This window comes from Mus caroli, chromosome 15 (genome assembly GCF_900094665.2).
Source record: "Mus caroli chromosome 15, CAROLI_EIJ_v1.1, whole genome shotgun sequence".
Lineage (NCBI taxonomy): Eukaryota > Metazoa > Chordata > Mammalia > Rodentia > Muridae > Mus > Mus caroli.
In genome coordinates this window covers 85545160-85564797 of record NC_034584.1, presented here as the reverse complement: position 1 = coordinate 85564797, position 19638 = coordinate 85545160, and the positions used below count along the sequence as shown (strand labels likewise).

Below are 19638 nucleotides of genomic sequence, written 5' to 3'. Positions count from 1 at the left end.
GTGGTGAAGGCCTTCTTTATCTGCCCCTAGGGCCCAGCCAGACCTGTCTCAGTCACATTTTTACCTTCTGCGAAATGTTCTTGGCTGGGGGGGGGGAGGGGGGCAGGGAGGAACACCCTTGACATTCTGTTTCTAAACTCCTCTGGCAAATCGAGGAAGATGACTGATGATCAAGGGCCTGAGAAATCCCGAGGCTTCTCAAGACTTGTTCTCTGGGGCTTGGGGCCACTGTACATGAGAGTATGGTGTCCAAAGGATACGTAAGGCACGAGTAAAGGCCTTGCAGATCTCGGCCTCCATGGCAGACAGCCCTTCTATCTTAAATACACCAAAGATCAAGGTCCAACTCTCTTGACTCCAAAACCACTGGTAACTGACAAATTTACTTGAGGGACAAATATGTAAGGGAAGGTCAGTTGGTCATATATCAGATGTCTGTCAAACAGTCATGGTACAAAAGGATTGCAGTGGTGGAGGTCAGATGTTGGCATGGGGTGAGAATCAGAACTGGGTGTGGAAAAGAATTCCCTGGTTTGGGGAAGGGGGGAGGTTCTGCCAAAGAGGTTTTATTGACCATTTTTCAAAAGAAAAAGAAATTGAGGTTGATAAATGGAGACCTGTCTTTGTTTGTTGTTGTTGTTCCAGAAGCCCTTATGAGCTATTGTAGGTTATTCTCAGTATTAGAAAAACCCCTGAGTAGCTAGAGGATGCTATGTAGGGCAGCAGAAAGGACTGGAGGATTCGCAGAGACTGGCAAAGTGTCTATTGAAACAGTGCTGGGGACTCTGGTGTGGCCAGGGTGAATGGGCATGAGTGTGGTGGCAAGAGCCAGGCACACGGGCTCCCAACAGTCAGTTCTCAAAGGTAGGACTTGGTAAGGCTCCTAGATGATGAGGCCTATCTGTGCAGTGTGCTCTAGGTTCCGAGCTTTGTGAGCTGTCACCCATACTGGGGAGGGCTTTGGCGATGCAGTCCTCTTTGAGTCATTTCTGCTCCCGGAAGTAACTCTTCACCCATAGTCCTTTAAGTAACCCCAGTAAATCTCATCTGCTTGGTCTGCTTTAGATTCAGTGTTTAGAAGATATAGAACAAATGGAGATATTTGTTCATTTCTCCCTAGGAAGAGAGTCTGACAACAAGCCAAGACACAAGCTCGAACTCACCTGTAGCACCTGTACCCAAGGCGACTTTAAAAATTCATATCTGTTTCCTGTATGGCTGCTTTCCATTTGATATCAAACAATGCCACCATTATTATACATTTTTTGCTTAATAGATTGAGAAAATATACTAAATATTTATGGCTGGAGGGGACACCTGCCTGAATTTCCATTTTCGGCAGGTTTTGTAAGCCTCTAGCTCCCTCTCACCATTTCAACCACATGTAATAATGTCTGGCCTTTTTTGTGCCTCAAACCAGACACACAGTGTCACTAAGGTTGGCATGAGGTGCTTTGGAATAAAGTGTCACTGGGAAAGGAAGAAGAGGAAGAAGACAGCCAAAGTTAATTTAAATGAAAGACTAGAAATAAACAATGCATTGTAATGAATAAATAGTGCTTTAATTCTGAAAAGCAATAGTTACAAAATGTATATATTTATAGTTTGGTATATTCACATATATAGTGATCTTAAAAGCTATCAGTTCTTTTGCATATTTATTATTTCTAAGCCAGGTAACACGATGCTTAAAGCACAGAAGCAAACCTTCACCCTATTTCTTCAGCCTCTGCTACACTTTTTAATGCTTGGATAAAATAATTCCAGAATATCAGGGGGAAGATGACAAGAGGTATGGTCTCATGTACCATGTTTAGTTTCCCATTCCAACAGCTTTGAATGACATTCCACCTGGTTCAGTGCCCTGCATATATACATATACATATATGCATGTGTGTATGTATGTGTATAGGTATATGGTTTGGTATATGGTATATGCACATGTGTATGTATATGTATGTGCATGTGTATATATAAATGTATATATGCATATATGTATATACATACACACATACACACACACACACACACACACACACTCATGAATGTGCAGTACCTTCCTTCAAACAGGTGACTCAGCATCTTGCAGCCACTCTCTGCCACCTCAGGCTCATGGGCGTGCCTCTGCATCAATTCCAAGACATTCAGGTATACTCCTTTTGCCAGCAGGATTTTCCTGAAATTAACTATAAGGTGTATTTCAAGTTACTTACAGTAATGAAAGCTCACAATTACAAGAACACACATAACATATTTCATTAGCCACTTAAAGATCATTAATAGTCACCTATATCTTACAAATAGATGACATCCTCTGATTTTCATATTTATTAATTCTTTATTGAAGTTTCCAGTTAATTTTTTTAATTTACAGAGTAGACAGGTATTAGAGAGATTAATACATTAAATCCCATAAGAAAGAAGTGCTCTGTAGAACAATGTATGCAAACAGCACCCTTCACAGTTAGGATGAAAATTAAATGATCGCCTAATCTTGGAATCTCACAAAATGGCTCGACTTACATTGAGCTAGGAAGCACAAGTATGCTAGACATCAGTGCATGGATGCAAGCCATTCCTCCATTGGTGAAGGGAGCCGGGGGCAGGCCTGAGGAGAAGGGCCACAGGTGTGTGGAGGCATATCGCTCACTGGTGACAGTCCAGTGGAATGGCCTGGTCTGGGATGCTCTGAACTACTTTGTACATCTCAGTGGGCTGCATAATTTATTCACGGATCTCATCACGATCTAACTATGCAGAAATGGCATTGCTCAATAATGGGAAACATGACAGGGAGAAGGGCAGTCATCGTGAAGTCCCTTCAGAGTATACAGGACATTTTCATGCTTCCCTACTTGCAGAAGTTTGTTGCCTTTATCAGCTCTATTTTAGCAAAAGGTTATCTGCATTCAAAGACAAATCACAAAAACGCAAACTCCTACAGTAGTCACCTTTAGTGAATGCTCATTCATGCTTGTATGTTCTCTGGTTCAAAGATCAAACCCTGCTTCTCAGCTCGACCTTTGTCTTGCTACCTCATGCATCACATTCCTTAGTTAGTCTTCTTGTTCATCTTCACCATTAGAATTTGACACCACTAGCCTAAAATTTTTATGTAACTGTCATACCACAAGAGTGTAGATTGTATGGAATCTAGTACATGATACAAACTCAGTACATGGTAGCTCAATTCATTCAACTGCTTAACTAAATGAGGAAATTATTACAAAAGGTATTTGGGCCTGAGCCTTCAAATCGCCATGGTGCCAAGACACCATTTTTTCCCCTCTCCATCCCATCCTCCTCCTTATTCCTCCTCCTCTTTAATTTTTCTTTGAGATTTAGTAGTTCAGGTTGGCCCTGAATACAATTCTTCCTGCTTTAGCTGGAGTGCTGAGATTGCTGGCCTGTGTCACCATTCCTGTCTAAGAGCCCAGTTCTCCTTTCTGCCAACCCAATCCTGATTAAAAAAACAAAACAAAAAACCAAACAAAACAAAAACAAAAAACCTTCCCATCCCTTCAGCCTTCATAGTCACTGTCTCAAGTTGCTCCCAATGTGAATTTGGTGGTGAAGCTAAATAAGGAAGCCGCTGAACATCTTACTACTCTGTTATACCAGGAAGCCCAGGATGTGCAAGGGCATCTAAGCACATCTAGCAGAGAGCCAGGAACAAAGGCGGGGGAGCATGAAGGGAGGGCAGGGACTGATTACAAACAGATGCCAAGCTGACTCACAAGGTCATTGTCCCACAAAGGCCATAATGAAAGCAACCCCAAGTCACAAAATCTTAACAACTGATGGCAGGACCTAACAGAGTCTTCTCATAGTTAAGACCCACAGCCTCACCACACTATTGCTGCCTGGCAGCAAGCTTCCTCTCCTCTGGGGAGATATACACAATGCACCTTGGCTGCCATGCAATCCCTGCCCAGACCTCCATAGCTACAGGACACATCCTGTGATGACTCAGCCCTGGGACAGGCCCTGTCATCACTCAAGGCCTGGTTATTCCAAGCCTCTGTGTGATGTGCCCGATTCACTCTTAGCCGATTAACTTTGTTTTTTTTTTTAACAATTTCACACATGTATGCAATACATTTGATTAGGTGCTGTTTTTATTAAAATGCCACCAGAGAGAAGGAGCAGCCTGCAGGAGGCGTGTCTTCCTCACTAGCCTGGCCTTGCCACAAAAATCTGGTGTGCTTACATTATTGTGTCTCTGATCAATCTTCCTTTTTTTTTTTAATGTTTCACTGCCTAAAAACATCCCATAAGAGCTGCCAAGTCCCCCTGCCTGATGCCAGACAAGTTTTCCTGGCAAAACTTCCTGTTTATGGGGTCAGGAATCTGAAGCAGTTTGAGCCAGGACCTTAAAGCTTCAGGGATCTCCCAAGGTATTAGAGGGATTATACATAAAAAGTCATTTTCAAAAAATCGTAAATATAAAACATTTCATTCTGGACAATTTTACCAGTTTTGAAACAGTGAATAGCTCATCAAACACTAGCACTCCTGTAAAACTTATTTAAGAAGAATGAATAAGTATGTACAGGAAAATGCAGGCAATCTTTTTTAGAGAAAAAGACCTGATGAGAACTCTAAAAATTCCCATGGTATATAAGCTAAAAGTCAATCAACAGAAACTGGTTCCTAAAATAGGTTATAGATATATATTGGAAAGCTACACAGCTATTAAAATAGTAATGATAATAATAATAAATACATTTATTAATATAAGGATGGAAGCAAAATATGCATTTAAAGTAGATACAATGTTATAATTTCTGTAAGTTTGCATCATACATGGCTGCATTTAGAATGGATACAATGTTCCAGTTTCTGCAAGTATGTATCATATATGCCATAAATGAGCAGAAGTCCTGAGGAACATACACCTATTATATAATATTTATTCTTTATATACCTACATACACACTTCAGCTAGCCCCATCTACATAACTGAATTTTTCAGAATTTATAGCTTTTTATAAGAAAACAACATAACGTTGTTCCTCCATATTAAAAAACACAGTATTCCCCTTACCATTTTGTTCCAAGAGAGTGGACAGAGCATGTGCAGCTGCTTGGAAGACATCTTTGGAAGACGAGTGCATCAGCATAGACAGCATCACTTCCCTGTGCGCAGGGAACCTTTGAAAAAGCCAACCACATCTCAGTTCACAGCCTCCGGTCCCAATGCTCACTCCCGTTGCCTGTGAACGCTAACAGCACAGGCAGTGGAAGCCAAACTGTGTGCCACCTCCACTTACAATAGAAGCTTATGCCAAACAATGCTCTAGGCAGAGGTTAGATTCAAGTGTGTCCAACACTAACACTTCTGTTTCTTCAGAAGCCTGCCAGCCTTATGGAGGACGCATGGCTTTGTAAACATGTAAGGAGGGATAGGCAGCTACAAAGTTGCTATGGTGCAAATCACACAAGGGTGGACATAAAAACAGAGTTATAACCGGGGAAGGATGGGCCAAACAACAGCACAGGATTTCTTCTCACTTCTCAGAGCAAGAGACAAAGAAAAGTACATACATTGATCATTTCTGGAGCTTTCCATTTAGTGTTTTGGACTATATTTTACTGTGAGTAAATGAAAATAGACAACTAGAAAATGTGCCTAAGAATGCCATTGTGCAATGCCTACAACCAAACCGTGACTCTTGCAAGCCTTATAAATGCCGTACAAATACTAACATACTGAGTACACAAAACAAAGAACTAAAATGCACAATAGGGGTTGTCAATCATAAAGCAGGATGAGAGAAAGGCATCAGCAGATGAGCCACATCTCAAACAGAAGATAATCTTGGGGTACCAGGAAGAAAAATATAAAAGGAGGGAAGGGGAAAATGGCAAGAGGAGGGATTTAAGTGGGGAAAAGAAACAAAGCACAGTTAAGAGACAGAGGGAATAAATGTGCTTTCCTTTTAATAACGTATTTACTGGCGAGATCTGCGGGTATTGAAGGTGATGTGTGCTCTGAACTAAGCTGTGTATAAGTTGCACGCCTGAATCTGCCCAAACACAAGCTCCTGAAAAGTTGCTCACTTGGGATAATTCGGTTTTTGGTTTATCTCAGTTTTCAAGAATCACAATCTCTTCTCCAAATGGGAGTTTTTAAGTAGAGTCTGCTTCCTCAAGTCTCTCTTTTCCAGCAGAGGGCCATTATGCAAATAGCAATACATAGCAGTCCATACTGTTGCCTGATGGGACCTGCCAGAGGAGGTTTCTAACCTGACACAGGTAATCAGCTGGCTGGTGGCCCAGAACCAGTCGCTCTGTGAATGTGCTCGGCTGCAGTGAATTAACTATGCCTCTGTCCCTGGTCAGCCAGAAAACTGAGGGTTGATTTCCCCAGGATTCACAGAGAATTGAATGATTCATGATGCCAAATCCCGCAGTAGAAATGAAAACGTCTATATTTCGGTAGGAATCAAAACACTCTAAACCACACCAGGCCTGTCACACCTTAAAAGCCACAGCTTCAAAGCCTGTCTTGTGGGAAAACTAGACAAAATTATAGACCCATCACTAACATACAACAACGCTAAGGCCTAAATTGTGACAAGAAAAACTAGCAATGGCAGTTTCTACGCACTGGCTGAAACAGAAACGGGTTTTCTATCATGACACCTAGAGATACTTACTGGCCATCTTCATCTCCGATCTTCTCATGCAAACTGTTCTGGTACATAAGGAGGTTATTCAGTGCCCAGCAGGCAGCCTCCTAGATCAGGAAGGAAGAAGAAAACTATATCAAAATAGCAACAGTGAGAAAGCCTGGTCTTAAGCCAGTGATTAACTGTGTGTCCGACCTGCACGTGTTTGTCCTTTCGATGGCGCATCAGGGCTTTATAGCAGGGTTCCAGCCAGAAAAGCTTCTCACGGTCTTCCTCTTCACTCTGCTCCTGAGTCTCACTTCTTTCCTCCAAATCTTGGTTTAAGAAAATAGTCTCAGCTTAAAAAAAAAAAAAAGGTATATATAACCACCAAGTGCTGGGTTTCAATGCTCTCAATAGAATATCCTTTACTAACTACCCTTCACTAATCATGAAGCCATTTTTAATATTCTCCATACGCATAACTGCTGTCTCGTCATGTGAGGAGGTGGGTGCCCACCACCCTAGGTGATCTAGAGAAGGATTATCTGAAGTGATTGCCTGGTTCTTGATATATCACACGAACAGGGAGATGCCAACACTTGGTGCTCCAAGAGCATCTTTCTGGCTGGAAGAAGGTCCTTTAACCCTCAGCACTTAAAAGGAGATAAAGAAGTTCCTCGTTCATCAGGGGACTTACTGAGGAGCGCTAAACAGCTGAGTGCAGAGATCTGTAAGGCTGCGTTCTCAGGATACTGTCGGACCGCTTTCACCACACAGACATGCACTTCGTTCAACACCAGGATGTTGAAAAAGTTACCTAAAGTAAAGTGAGACACTCTGTAAGCTCTAACCCAAACAAACTAAAATGCATTTACTTAGGTAGCAGTGCTTAAATCAATAAATCTATCTAATAGCATGAGAGTACATATTAAATCAGTAAATCGATCTTTACAGCATAGTGGTGTACATTAAATCCAAGAGACTTTTAGAAACCCTGGTTCCTACCATTGTCTGTCTTATTAGACTATGCTGGCTAAGTAAGACCAAAGATCTACCTGCTTAAGTCAGTTCTAACTCTTCAAATCATCACGCAGAAATGACTGGGTATCTCCTGTACATGGTACTATAGTATTCCTAGTTGTCACAATGCTCTCAGGGCCAGCCTCTTACACAACTGTGTCCTTCTTGAAATGCAACCTGCAAACATCTCGCCTTATAAAGATACGGACCAGCATGTGACCACTCCATTTCCTGAGAAACACTTTGTTGCTTTGTTATTGTTCTAATTATAATTCCAGGTAAATTCTTTTACATATATTTTCAACTGAGACTAAAGGCAAAAATTTGTACACATTTCTGGGGTACTATCTACTGTTTCCATGTAATACAACGTTTAAGTCAGCGAATATCTATCTGCATCTTCTCATATTTATTCTTCTGGCAGTGGAAACGCCACACTCCTTTCTTCCATCTACCTGATGCACACAGTACATTATCCCTGTCTAACTCACTCCAATAGTGTGTACAATAGTGTGGCACAGTTCTTACCCCTACTTAAAGAGAGAACTCAGTACCCACTCACTGACTGACTCTTCCTCTTTCCCCTCCTCTCCACAGCCTCTGATAACCACAGGGATATGCAGAAATCTGTCCCCAAAACCAGAGAGTTTCTCCTCCATAGGATAAATGACCCAAGATGAGACACACATCACTGAGTGACAGACCCTCACAACCATGTGGAGAAAACAACAATATACCACCACTCCAGATCAAGCCACGGATCAAAAGTTTATATGTGAAAACACAGGTCTATACAATTACTTTCGGAATCTATGAAAGGCTGTTGCGATACGATTTTGTAATCATATTTAACAGTCTTAATACATTTAAGTAATTGGTCAAACAGGAAAGAAATCAACTAGAGTGCTAGGTACAAAAAAAGAAAGACCCAAAACAAACAAAGAACAACAACAACAACAAAAACCATAGATTTGAGAAACTTTTTTAAACTGAATCTACCAAGGAACTCTTTTAAAAGTTTAACTGATTTTTTTTTTTAATTATACAAGGGATGTGGACATGAAAACTCAACTTTGTATGATGAAATCACAAGAGTAAACTTTTTTTCTTCAAATGGCTGACTGATCCTTCTCCAAGTAAAAATGATGTAAAGCTAAGTCTATTACAGTAACCTAAATGTGCGCAAAAGGTTGCTGGGGATTCGTTAGGAGAAAGGACAGTTATCTGCCTCATTATCTACTTGCTCTGTAGCCCATCATTCTGTTCACAGAGAGAAATCCCCAAGGATTCTGATCTTAGAGATCAGATGATATCTACAGGAAGTCACTCAGAGCTCTGATGTGAGAACAAGGGAGCCTGCTTACAGCCTATGAGAAAGCATGGCAGTTGCACTGTCTCCAAGGGAGAAGGTCTGAACCTTCACTTCTTAAAGAGCCCCCCCACCCCCGTCCCTCCTGTGTTCTGACTCCAAATGTCACTAGAGAGGCATCTGCTATATGCTCAGATCTTGAGCTCCACAAAACTGAAACTCACAGAACTACAAGTTATTCATGAAAAACAAAATGTCCACAGACCTCACATGTTAGATACCAGATAGAGAATATAAAATAACTGCACTGGTGATTAAATAGACATTCTTTAATTAGTAAGGGGATGAAAGCAAGACAAGGCAATTAAGATACAAAATTAAGAGATTTATCAGAAATATACTTTAAAAGTTGAATAAATCATCAACTTAAATTTGACCTTGGAATTGTGGCTTATTGTTTGAAAATCTATAGATTTAATTCCATAGCATCAAAAGAAAAGGAGAAAATCTTTACATGCAATGTTCGGGATTTAATAAACTTCAATTCTCATTTTTTTGTTTTTAGTTTCTTTAAAAGGGGACAAATACAAAAGTAGAAGTAAGTAAGAAAACGAAGACAATTTCTCAACTTGATAAAAAGAAATATGTCATTAAAAACAAGCTAGATTTTGAAACTATAAAAATCATATGACACGCATTATTCTGGATGAAAGAATACTGGAAGGTTTTGGCTCTAAAATCAGGAAGAGAACAAGGAGAGTGCCAAACACTGCTTCCTTTCAGCATTGTGTCCGTGATTCTGGGTCACACAAGAAGACAGGCAGAGGAGTAACCGACATAATGAGTGGGAAGGATGGGCTCAGACCACCACCGTGCACAAACGCACGCACGCCACCGTGCAGAAACCATTAACTTAGATAATCTGCATAGATGTCCAAAAGTGCTGTCAGAAATAAATAGAAAGAAAGGCAGCCAGAGAAAATCATTTTCATTCCTTCATGCAGGCCCATCTCAGAGACGTAACTTCAAAACAGATGCCAATTACAAATATAAGGATAATAAGCAGCTACAAGTAAATAATGAAGACACATAAAACCTCTGTAGACTGTAGAGCGGAAACGGTAGTGAGAGACATCAGTTCTTCATAACGCGGTCTACACATTCTGTGTCATTCCTACGCTAACTCCAAAAGACTTTTAAACTGGGAAACTTAAGTCTCAAATTGGAATAGAGTAGTTAAATGGCCAGTGAAAAGCCAAGATGTAAGACACAGGAAGAAAATATATGAGCACATGACCCATTAGTGTTTCAGATATCGTATCTCAGCAATAGTAATTTAAATCACAGAATACTGATCTAGAGAAATCAAATAGACCAAGCGACAGAAAACCATAGGGAAACACACACACTCCTCATGTACTCTAATGGGCGCCAGTTGATCACATACACAAGATGGTCACATAATCTGGCTTCTATGATAGAATGACTATAAATATAGGTATGCGAGGTCTCCAGAGTGCACTTATCTGATTCTTTGGAGTGTACACCTAAGCCTAAAGCTGTACGGCCATATATACTAATTCTTAACTTGGGTGATAATATCTCTTTCCGATTTCTGCTTCACGATGTTCACATAGGTATCAAAGTACACTTCGGAGTTAGCAACCATGGTTTAAATACCGCCCAACAACAAACAACCCCAGAGATCACTCCAGACAATGAACAGCAGACATTTCATTAATACCACCTCTCTATTTTTTTTTGTGTGTGTGTTTCCTTTGTAGCCATTTGCTACTTCACAGTGTGTATACCCAGTGTTCACCAAGATGCTGCTGATGCATAGCATAGACCACATGGAAGCTACATGCATGTCTATGGTCCAGTTTGTGATAAGAAAGGAAAAAGTTTAACTCACCTAATGTAAGCTTCTGGAGCAAGGAGCAGCTCACCTCTTGGATGTTTTCATTGGTGGGGAAGGCTTTCATGGCCTCCACCACAAGATTGTAGCACCTGACATTCCCACTCATGAGGACCTCTACATTGCTGCCTGAAGTTTAAAAAATAATAATAATCACAATTAACTAAAGGGAGAAAGTTTCTTCTTTCAAATATACATTCAAATGAGCCCAGCAAATACAGGACAATGTGATGGGTACAGATTCATATGCAAACAGCACACTCTATCAAATAAATAATAAAGATCCTACATTATTAGTGGCTAACACTACAGGATGTAGAACTTTTCTTTGGCATGAGAGTAGATTAGTTTCATCAGATTCCTTGGTTTAAAAATTAAGACATCTGTAGGATTAATATTGTGGAAATTATCCTACCCAAGCAATCTACAGATTCAATGAAATCTCCATCAAAACTCCAACAAAATTATTCACAAAAATTGAAAGAAGAATCTTCAGCTTCATATAAAAACACAGAGTCAGAATAGCTAGCAATACTTAATAATAAAAGAACTTCCAGCGATACCACCATCTCAGATTTCAAATTTTATTATAGAGCTATAGTAATAAAACCAGCATGTATTGGTGTTGTCATAACAATTGATCCAATGAGATGAAACTGAAGGCCCAGTCATAAGTCCACATAACGACAGAGACCTGATGCTTGACCAAGAGGCTAAAAATGCACACTGGAGAAAGACACATCATTTTCAACAAATAGTGCAGATCAAACTGGATGGCTGACTAAAGAAGAATTAAAATATATCTGTACTTATCACCCTGTCCAAAACTCAACTCCAAATGGATAAAAAATGTCTACATAAGACAAGACACCTTGAATATGGTAAAAGAAAAAAGTTGGAAGTAGTCTTGAATTCATTGATACAGGAAAGGGCTTCATGAAGAGCACACCAATAGCACAGGTACCAAGAACAACAATTAATAAATAATAACTCACTAAGCTGAAACGCTTCTGTATGGCAAAGTACACCATCACATCCAATAGAGAATTAATTTCCAAAATACATGAAGAACTAATTTAAAAAAACCCAATAAACATCTAGGAAACAAACTAGTTTAAAGATGGAGAACAGAACTAAGCAGAGAGTTTTCAAACCATGAAACACAAATGGCAGAGAAGCACTTAAAGAAATGTTCAATGCCCTTAGTCATTATGGAAAAGCAAATTCAAACTACTCTAAGATTTCACTCTACCCCTATCAGAATGGCTAAGATTCATAAAAGCAAGTCAAAGCTCATGCTAGCAAGTATGGAGAACATGTACCCACTGCTCATGGGAGTGCCAACTTGTGTAGGTACTGTGGAAATCAGCGTGTAATTCCTGAAAGTAGCTGAAAAATAAATCTACCACAAACATCCAGCCAAGTCACTCTTGGCAATATATGTCAGCCTACTAAAGAGACCCTTGCTCATCCATGTTCATGCTGCTGTATTCCTAATAGCCAGAAACTAAAAGTCCCCGAGAAATCCATCAGCTGGTGAACAGATAAGGAAAAGGTGGTAGGTACACTTACACAGTCGAATACTATTCAGCTGTTTAAAAATTCAAATTATGGAAGTTTAAGGCAAACGGATGGATCTAGAATAAATCATCCTGAGTGAGGTAACTCAGACCCCAGAAGACAGATACTGCATGCTTTCTCTTATATGTAGCTGATGACTTTTGATATATGTGCTGCAATTGGAATAAGAGGTCAGGTAGCTAGAAAGGGACTAACGAGGAGAAGAAGATCTACCAAGCAAGGGAAAACATCACAGAGTGTGAGGTAGTAATACAGTAGAAACTAACGTGGAGGGTTAAATGGGGAATAATAAGGGGGAACAAATTACATCAAACGGGCATCTTAAAAATCATATGAAAACCCACTACTGTAGAAACTTTCTAAAATATATGCCTATGTGAAAAGAATCTAAGTGGAGTCACCAAATATTAGGTGAGACAATTCCTCAGTTACATATTGTGTGGCTGCCAAGTAAAACCTCTAGTACCAGGGATAGATAGATTGCAAATAGTTGAGTCTGTATGACCAAAGGGGTCTCACTGAACATCCTTCCCCCAAACATCATAGGCTGTTATCAGGGGTTTTGGTTGTTCTATAAAGCCTGGTGGTAAGGCTCTAGTGCTGGAGACAACACATAGGTCATCAAACACAGAGAAGTTGAATCAGTACCTAAATAGAAGTTTCACCCCTATTGACTAGCTTTCATGGTATTAGAAGGTACTCTATACAGAGGTACTCTGTACCAGAGCAGAAAATTATCCACCAATACCATCCAGTTACAAAACCTGCAACCTACACTAGTGACCCATCTGCAAGATACACTGGTGCAAGAGTGGCATAAATAGTATGGGAGTAACCAATCACATCTTAGCAATTGGATTCAAGGTCTACTCCACGAGATAGAAACCAAACCTGACAGTGCTACAGTAGCCAAAATCCTAAAATTAGATCGGTCTTGGGCCTAAGGGAAAACCTAATACTATTATTCTGCTAAGGAACACAGCAACAAAATGACTCTTAGTGACATATTGCTATAGCCACAGATCATACATGCATCATTCAACTCTTATCAGGAAAAGTTCTTCTGGCAGTAGAAGCCAAACAACAAAGAGACCTACAACTCAACAATGTACGGATTGTGAAAGATTTTGGAGAATTCAGTCTGTCCTTGTTATGGTTATGACTGCACCATGACCAAGGTCAAGTTGAGAAAGAAGGGATTTGTGTGGCTTGTTCTTTCACACTGATGTCCGTCACTGCAGGGAGTCAGGATGGGAGCTCAAGAAGGGCTGGAACCTGGAAGCAGGAGCTGATGCAGAGGCCATTTTGGGGGTGCTGTTTTCTAGCTTGCTACCCGTGGCTTATTCAGCCTGCTCACTTAGAGAACCTGGGATCATCAGTCCAGAGGTGAGACCAGCTATAATAGACTTGGCCCTCGCCCATCAATCACTAATTTTAAAAATTATACAGTCAGTCTCTCTAGTGAGGTTGCCTCCTTTCAGATGACTGTTGTTTGTATCAAGTTGACACAAAACTAGCCAACACAACTGAAACTTTGTCAACTTGACGTACAAACATATTGTTAAGCCACGACTTTCCTGTCTTGTTTAATCCCCTAACATCACACATGAATACCGACACTTCAAAATTTAAAATTCCCAGTCTTTAAAAATCTAAAACACTTAAAATGTCAGTCCCTTTTAAAATCTAAGTATTTGTAAAAATCCAAAATCTCTTTAAAAGTTCAAAGCCTCTCAAGTATGATTTCGTGTATAATAAAATAAAAAAATAATTAGTTAAATGCTTCGTGACTTCAACTGGGAAGAAACAAGGTACTGTGATAATCAAATAAAAGCAAAGCCAAACTCCAGATGTGTAAATAACTCGATGTCTAATGTCTCGGATCCTTTCACTCTCTTCTGAGCTCTTCCAAAGGGCTTGGGTTACTTCTCTCTCTCTCTCTCTACCCTCTGAGGCATACACAAATCATCTTCTAAGGCCCAGCTGGCTCCACTCCACCATTGCTGCTGTTCTTGGTGGTCATCCTATAGTACTGAGAGCTTCAAAATTGTCTGGGGTTCTCTGCTGCAACTGGGCTTTGTACATTTCATCAGTGGTTTTTCCAGAGCTTTCTTTGTGGTGCCAAGACTCAACTTTTTCCCATTACCACTTCAGTGCTGGACCTTAAACTGCTACTGAGGCTATATCTTTTCTAATGGCCTACTCTGGCCTCTTACACTGCCATCTTTAGTTGCTCTTCATGACTACTTCATATCTTCAAAACCAAAGTCGCCAGGTTGACTCTTAACATGTATAGTTCAACTACCCCTGTCAGGTCTGTTGCCACCTCTGAAACACAGGTCTCTGAGGAAATGCTGTCTAGAAGACTTTACCTCAGCAATGCTGGTTTCTTCTTAACCACCCATAATTTCTTAACTCCAGCTCTACTGGCATTGATTGTCCCAGTTACGCAAAGGTTTCGCTTCAGCAGTTCTGCTATCTTGTCCTCAGAGCTGATTCATCTCCAGCTAATCAGAATCACACATTCTTCATTCAAAATTTGCAATGGCCCTTATAAAGTCTTATAAGTACTCTTGAACCTCCCTCTGGAACTTCATGAGACCTTCATCATCTGCCTTTCTCTAAACACTCTGGTCTTCCAAGTTCCTACAGAGCAGCTTGCCAAGCTCTGAACACTTACTGGTTTTCTAGACCAAAGTTCTATAGTCCTTCCACAATCCTCCCCCAAGATAACATGGGCAGGTCTGTGACAGCAATACCAATAATCCTGGCACCAACTTCTGTCTTAGTCAGGGTTACTATTTCTATGATGAAACACCATAAACAAAAGCAAGTTGAGGGTGAAATGGTTCATTTGGCTTACACATCCATACCATAGCCCATCACTGAAGGAAGTCAGGACAAGAACCCAAGAAAGGTAGGAACCTGCAGGCAGGGGTGCTGTTTGCCTAGGGCCACCAACCCAGGGGTGGACCAACCCACAGTAGCATGAGCCCTTCCACGTTAATAGAATTAAGAAACTGCCCCAGAGCTAGATTTTATGGAGTCATTTTTCTCAATTGAAGTTCCCTTCTTTGAGATAACTCTAACTTGTATCAAGTTGACATAAAACTAGTCAGCATGTAGTTCTAAATGGGATGTCTTCATCAAACCTCTTCCACCAGAGGCCAAGGAGCTAAGTGAAAGAGGAGGCAGAAAGACTGTAAGAGCCAGAGGTGATGGAGAATTATAAGGAAACAGGGTCTTTCAGGTTCAGCAGAACTGATCTACATCTGAACTCACAGAGACTATTGGACTATGTACAAGGCCTGCATATGTTCAAGCCAGATGTGGTCCCAGTACTGAGAGGGGGAATTAGACATAGGTTCATCCTCTAACCAAGAAGCTATCTGAAGTTTCTGTCTTCTGGCAAACAGAAGTCAGTTTTTTGCAGTGGAGTGTCACTGGGTAAACGGAGCACACTTGAGGGCAGGCATCATTCCCAGCTGTAGTTGGCCAACACAAAACAAACTCCATGTATTATTCTTTGTGAACTTTTTGTTTTGTTTTGACATTTTTTGGTCTTATTGGTCTTTTTGCTTATTTGTTTTGATTTTTTATACTTTTTTTTTAAGATGGAGAAAAACAACATAAAGTTGGGTGGGTAGTCATGGGGGTGGGCAGTCCTGGTAGGAATTGGGGGTGGGAAACCTGACCAACTTTATGGTATGTAAAATTATATATATATATATATATATATATAATTTAAGGCAGAATGCACATTGAGAGCTTTGTACAAGTCTAAAAACAGTCATGTAAGATTTCAAATAAACAGGCTTAGAGGACTACTTTTATGTCAGGCTATAGATGATGATTTTTGCAATATTATTTTTTCACCCTAGGAAAATATCAAGATCATGTTTATGACACATATTAGAAATATGAAAATATACTTGGATCTATTTCCTCCACCCCAGAAGAGCAGCCAGTAAAAGAAGCAGAAATCTTAAAATTCCTGGAGAAGGCAGATGGGAGGAGGACAGAAAAATGTGATGACAAAATATTCAAGCAAGGGACTGACGTGAGAAGAAGTCATGGGGGAAACTACTGGGAACTTGTGGGGGTAAACACTCCTGTTTCTGAATGCACAGCTGAAACTAACCAACTATTTATATAAAAAATACATTTTAATGTTTAAATGAAGTCATCAAACACTAAGATATTTCTTAATCTTGCAAGAATGGTAGAAGGCGTTTCTGCAGAGCTGGGGTTAAAGCCTTCTGATTCCTCATTGTTTCAGTGTTATCTGCCGCTTGCTTTGACCTTTGGGTTATGAATTGCCACATTTTAACCGGATTATGTCAGAAGTGGGTGGAAGACAATGGACTCCAAAAAAGCGATTGGCCCAAAATAAATGAGTCATGAACAGAGCCCAGGAAAAGTACTGGTAAAAGTCAGACTGCAGCCGCCTTTCTGGTATTGATGACTCAGAAATGTAAGACACGACACTGCTTCAGGTTATTAATTATTTATTTTCATCCCCTGTCGGCTGTGCGATTTCCGGTAGATAATAAAACGCTGTGTTTTTGTGAACATATTAAAGAGGCACTGCTTCCCAAGCACATTTGGTTTTTTATGCTGCTGCAGTGAAGACTCAGGCTGTTGTAACTGAAGCCACACATGAGTGTCATATATATATACTATCTGCATATTGTATGTGTAATATATGTAATAGGCACATATTATACATATGTATAAAATTAATATTGTATCACAGTGTTAATGATTTTGTAATATACCTTATATACCAAGTATCAGTTTATCTTCTTTACACTGAATTACTAATACAATCCAAAAGGACTTTACACACGTAAAGGTAAAAACACTGCTATTACACGCATGCTTATATTCTACTCATCCACACAAAGAAACAGGAAATGCTACTGTGCACTTACACAACAAAATCTGAGACATAATTCACCCCACTAGGAATCACTAGTACAGAAAACTATTTCTCCCGATCTGTGCTTTTTAATGGCATGGCTAAATATCAATCAATAAATGCTAATCAAGAATCAGAGTACAAAGTCTTCTGTATGGCTTTTTGGGCCATTCAAAACCTCATGCTATGTGTGCACTTACTCTTCTCATGCCTTTCCCCACCTCCATAAGAGAAATTCCTACACGTACTTGTAGATATGCATACCTCTGAACACACACGCGCACAGACACACACACACCTATATATACACACACTAGCATCTGTGGACAAACACATGCACATTTACACACTCATCCATGTACACACAGGAAACACTCATACTTATGCAATCACGCATGTACCAGCTCACACACACACATTCACATTTATACATACAAGCACACACACACATATACGCTCACAACATGACCACATTCACATACCACTCACACACACACATGCTAGCTCACATGCACAAACACACATAGATGCATGCACATGTATACACACACATGCATGTACACAGAGTCTACACTGGCAAACATGCACACACACACACACACACACACACACACACACACACTGGTAAACATGCACACACACACATTCACACACCACACATGCACACACACATGAAACACACATACGACACACATTCATAAAAGCAAAATCTGCTGAGCGGCTTGCCAATCATCTGTTCCACATCTATCTGTGTTGTGATTGGTTGTTTTAGTAGTGTGGGTTGAGCTTAAGGTGCCATGCAAGGCAAGCACTTGGCCAATAAGCTGTACATCCAATTTTATTTTATTTATTGTGAGATGTGTTCAAGATGGGCCTTGAATGCAGGCTCCCAAGTAGCTGAGATTTCAGGCTTGAGCTATGGGCCCAGCTGCACCGCACCATTATGTTCCTAATGTCCAGCTCCTAACCACGTCCCTGTATTCAACTGCACTGCACACATCCCTGCATACCAAGTTCTCAGCATTGAATACTCTTCAAACACTCTGGCCTTGCTCTCAATTTGCTCTCATGGCCACAGGAATTTCTGCCAATGGTGCCTCCATTTCGGATTCTGTCTGTCCTTCCTATTGCAGCATGAGCTCAGAATCGGCCGGGTGCGCATGTCTGCTTTCTGCTACCATTTCTCCTGCACTAATCCTAGAAATGGATACAGCATGGTCCAAACAAACCCAAATGAATCAAAGTAAATCGGTGAGTGAAGACATTTAGCAGCCACCGAACGCCACAAAAATAAATGAATTTGAAAAATCATAATACATTTAGAAAGGCGACACATTACAGTTCTCCACATGCGAAGTAGAAACAGTGCCAAGAGGGTACTCACAAGTAACCGCCAGGGAATGCAAGCAGCAAAGTACGTGGTACACAATCTCCTTGTCCCTTCTGAAGCTGCCAAACGTACTCAGCAGTATCGTGTAATCTTTGTTCTCCACAAACTCAGTCAGCTGTTCCTCGGAAACTAAACCAGGAAGGAAAAGAACAAAACAGGAATATGTTTTAAAGTGACATGAAAACTTAATTCATGCAAAATATATTTATAAGCACAACAATTCACAAACGTGGTGTACTTAAATGAAAACGTTTCTGCAAAAATGACGTCGGAATTTGACACATTAGATTTGTTTAAAATGTTAAAATTGTTTTGTGTTCAACGGGTTATGTCTTTTTTTTTCCTTTTTTTTTCTTTTTTCTTTTTCTCTTTTTTGGTTTTTTCGAGACAGGGTTTCTGTGTATAGCCCTGGCTGTCCTGGAACTCACTTTGTAGACCAGGCTGGCCTCGAACTCAGAAATCCGCCTGCTTCTCCCTCCCAAGTGCTGGGATTAAAGGCGTGTGCCACCACGCCCTGCTCTATGTCATCTTTTGAAATGAAAAAGTATTAGGAGCCCAATCATTCTTAGGGAAATAAAGGAAGTATTTATAATTTCTTTTTTTTGGGGGGGGGGGAGTCTACAACAATGTAACCAGCATGATAAATATGATACACTGCATGGAATAGTGAATGAGTCTGATCTTTGATAATAGAGATGGTCCGCTAGGATGAACACCCTAAGAGTCTCACCCACACCCACTGATGATAAAGATTACCTTTTGGAATGAGCTCCTATGATGTTGGCTACTGATGATAAAGATGACTCATTAGAGATGAATATTCTACAATACTGACCTGTTGATTATGACTAGTATTTGTATTTTATTGGTTTTTAACACACA

At 40.2% G+C, this 19638-nt stretch overlaps 1 protein-coding gene across 2 annotated transcripts in view; it reads right to left on the bottom strand.

Moving 5' to 3' along the window:
- Window positions 1-19638, bottom strand: part of Lrrk2 (leucine rich repeat kinase 2) — a 141681-nt gene that overhangs the window by 105980 nt on the left and 16063 nt on the right. For both annotated transcript variants that reach the window (XM_029469790.1, XM_021183253.2), the window contains exons 6-12: window positions 18751-18885; window positions 10862-10993; window positions 7315-7434; window positions 6831-6973; window positions 6663-6742; window positions 5048-5154; window positions 2057-2186 (exon numbers count right to left, since the gene is read on the bottom strand). In XM_029469790.1, the coding sequence (XP_029325650.1) occupies window positions 2057-2186; window positions 5048-5154; window positions 6663-6742; window positions 6831-6973; window positions 7315-7434; window positions 10862-10993; window positions 18751-18885 (847 nt within the window). The remainder of the gene's footprint in view (window positions 1-2056; window positions 2187-5047; window positions 5155-6662; window positions 6743-6830; window positions 6974-7314; window positions 7435-10861; window positions 10994-18750; window positions 18886-19638) is intronic.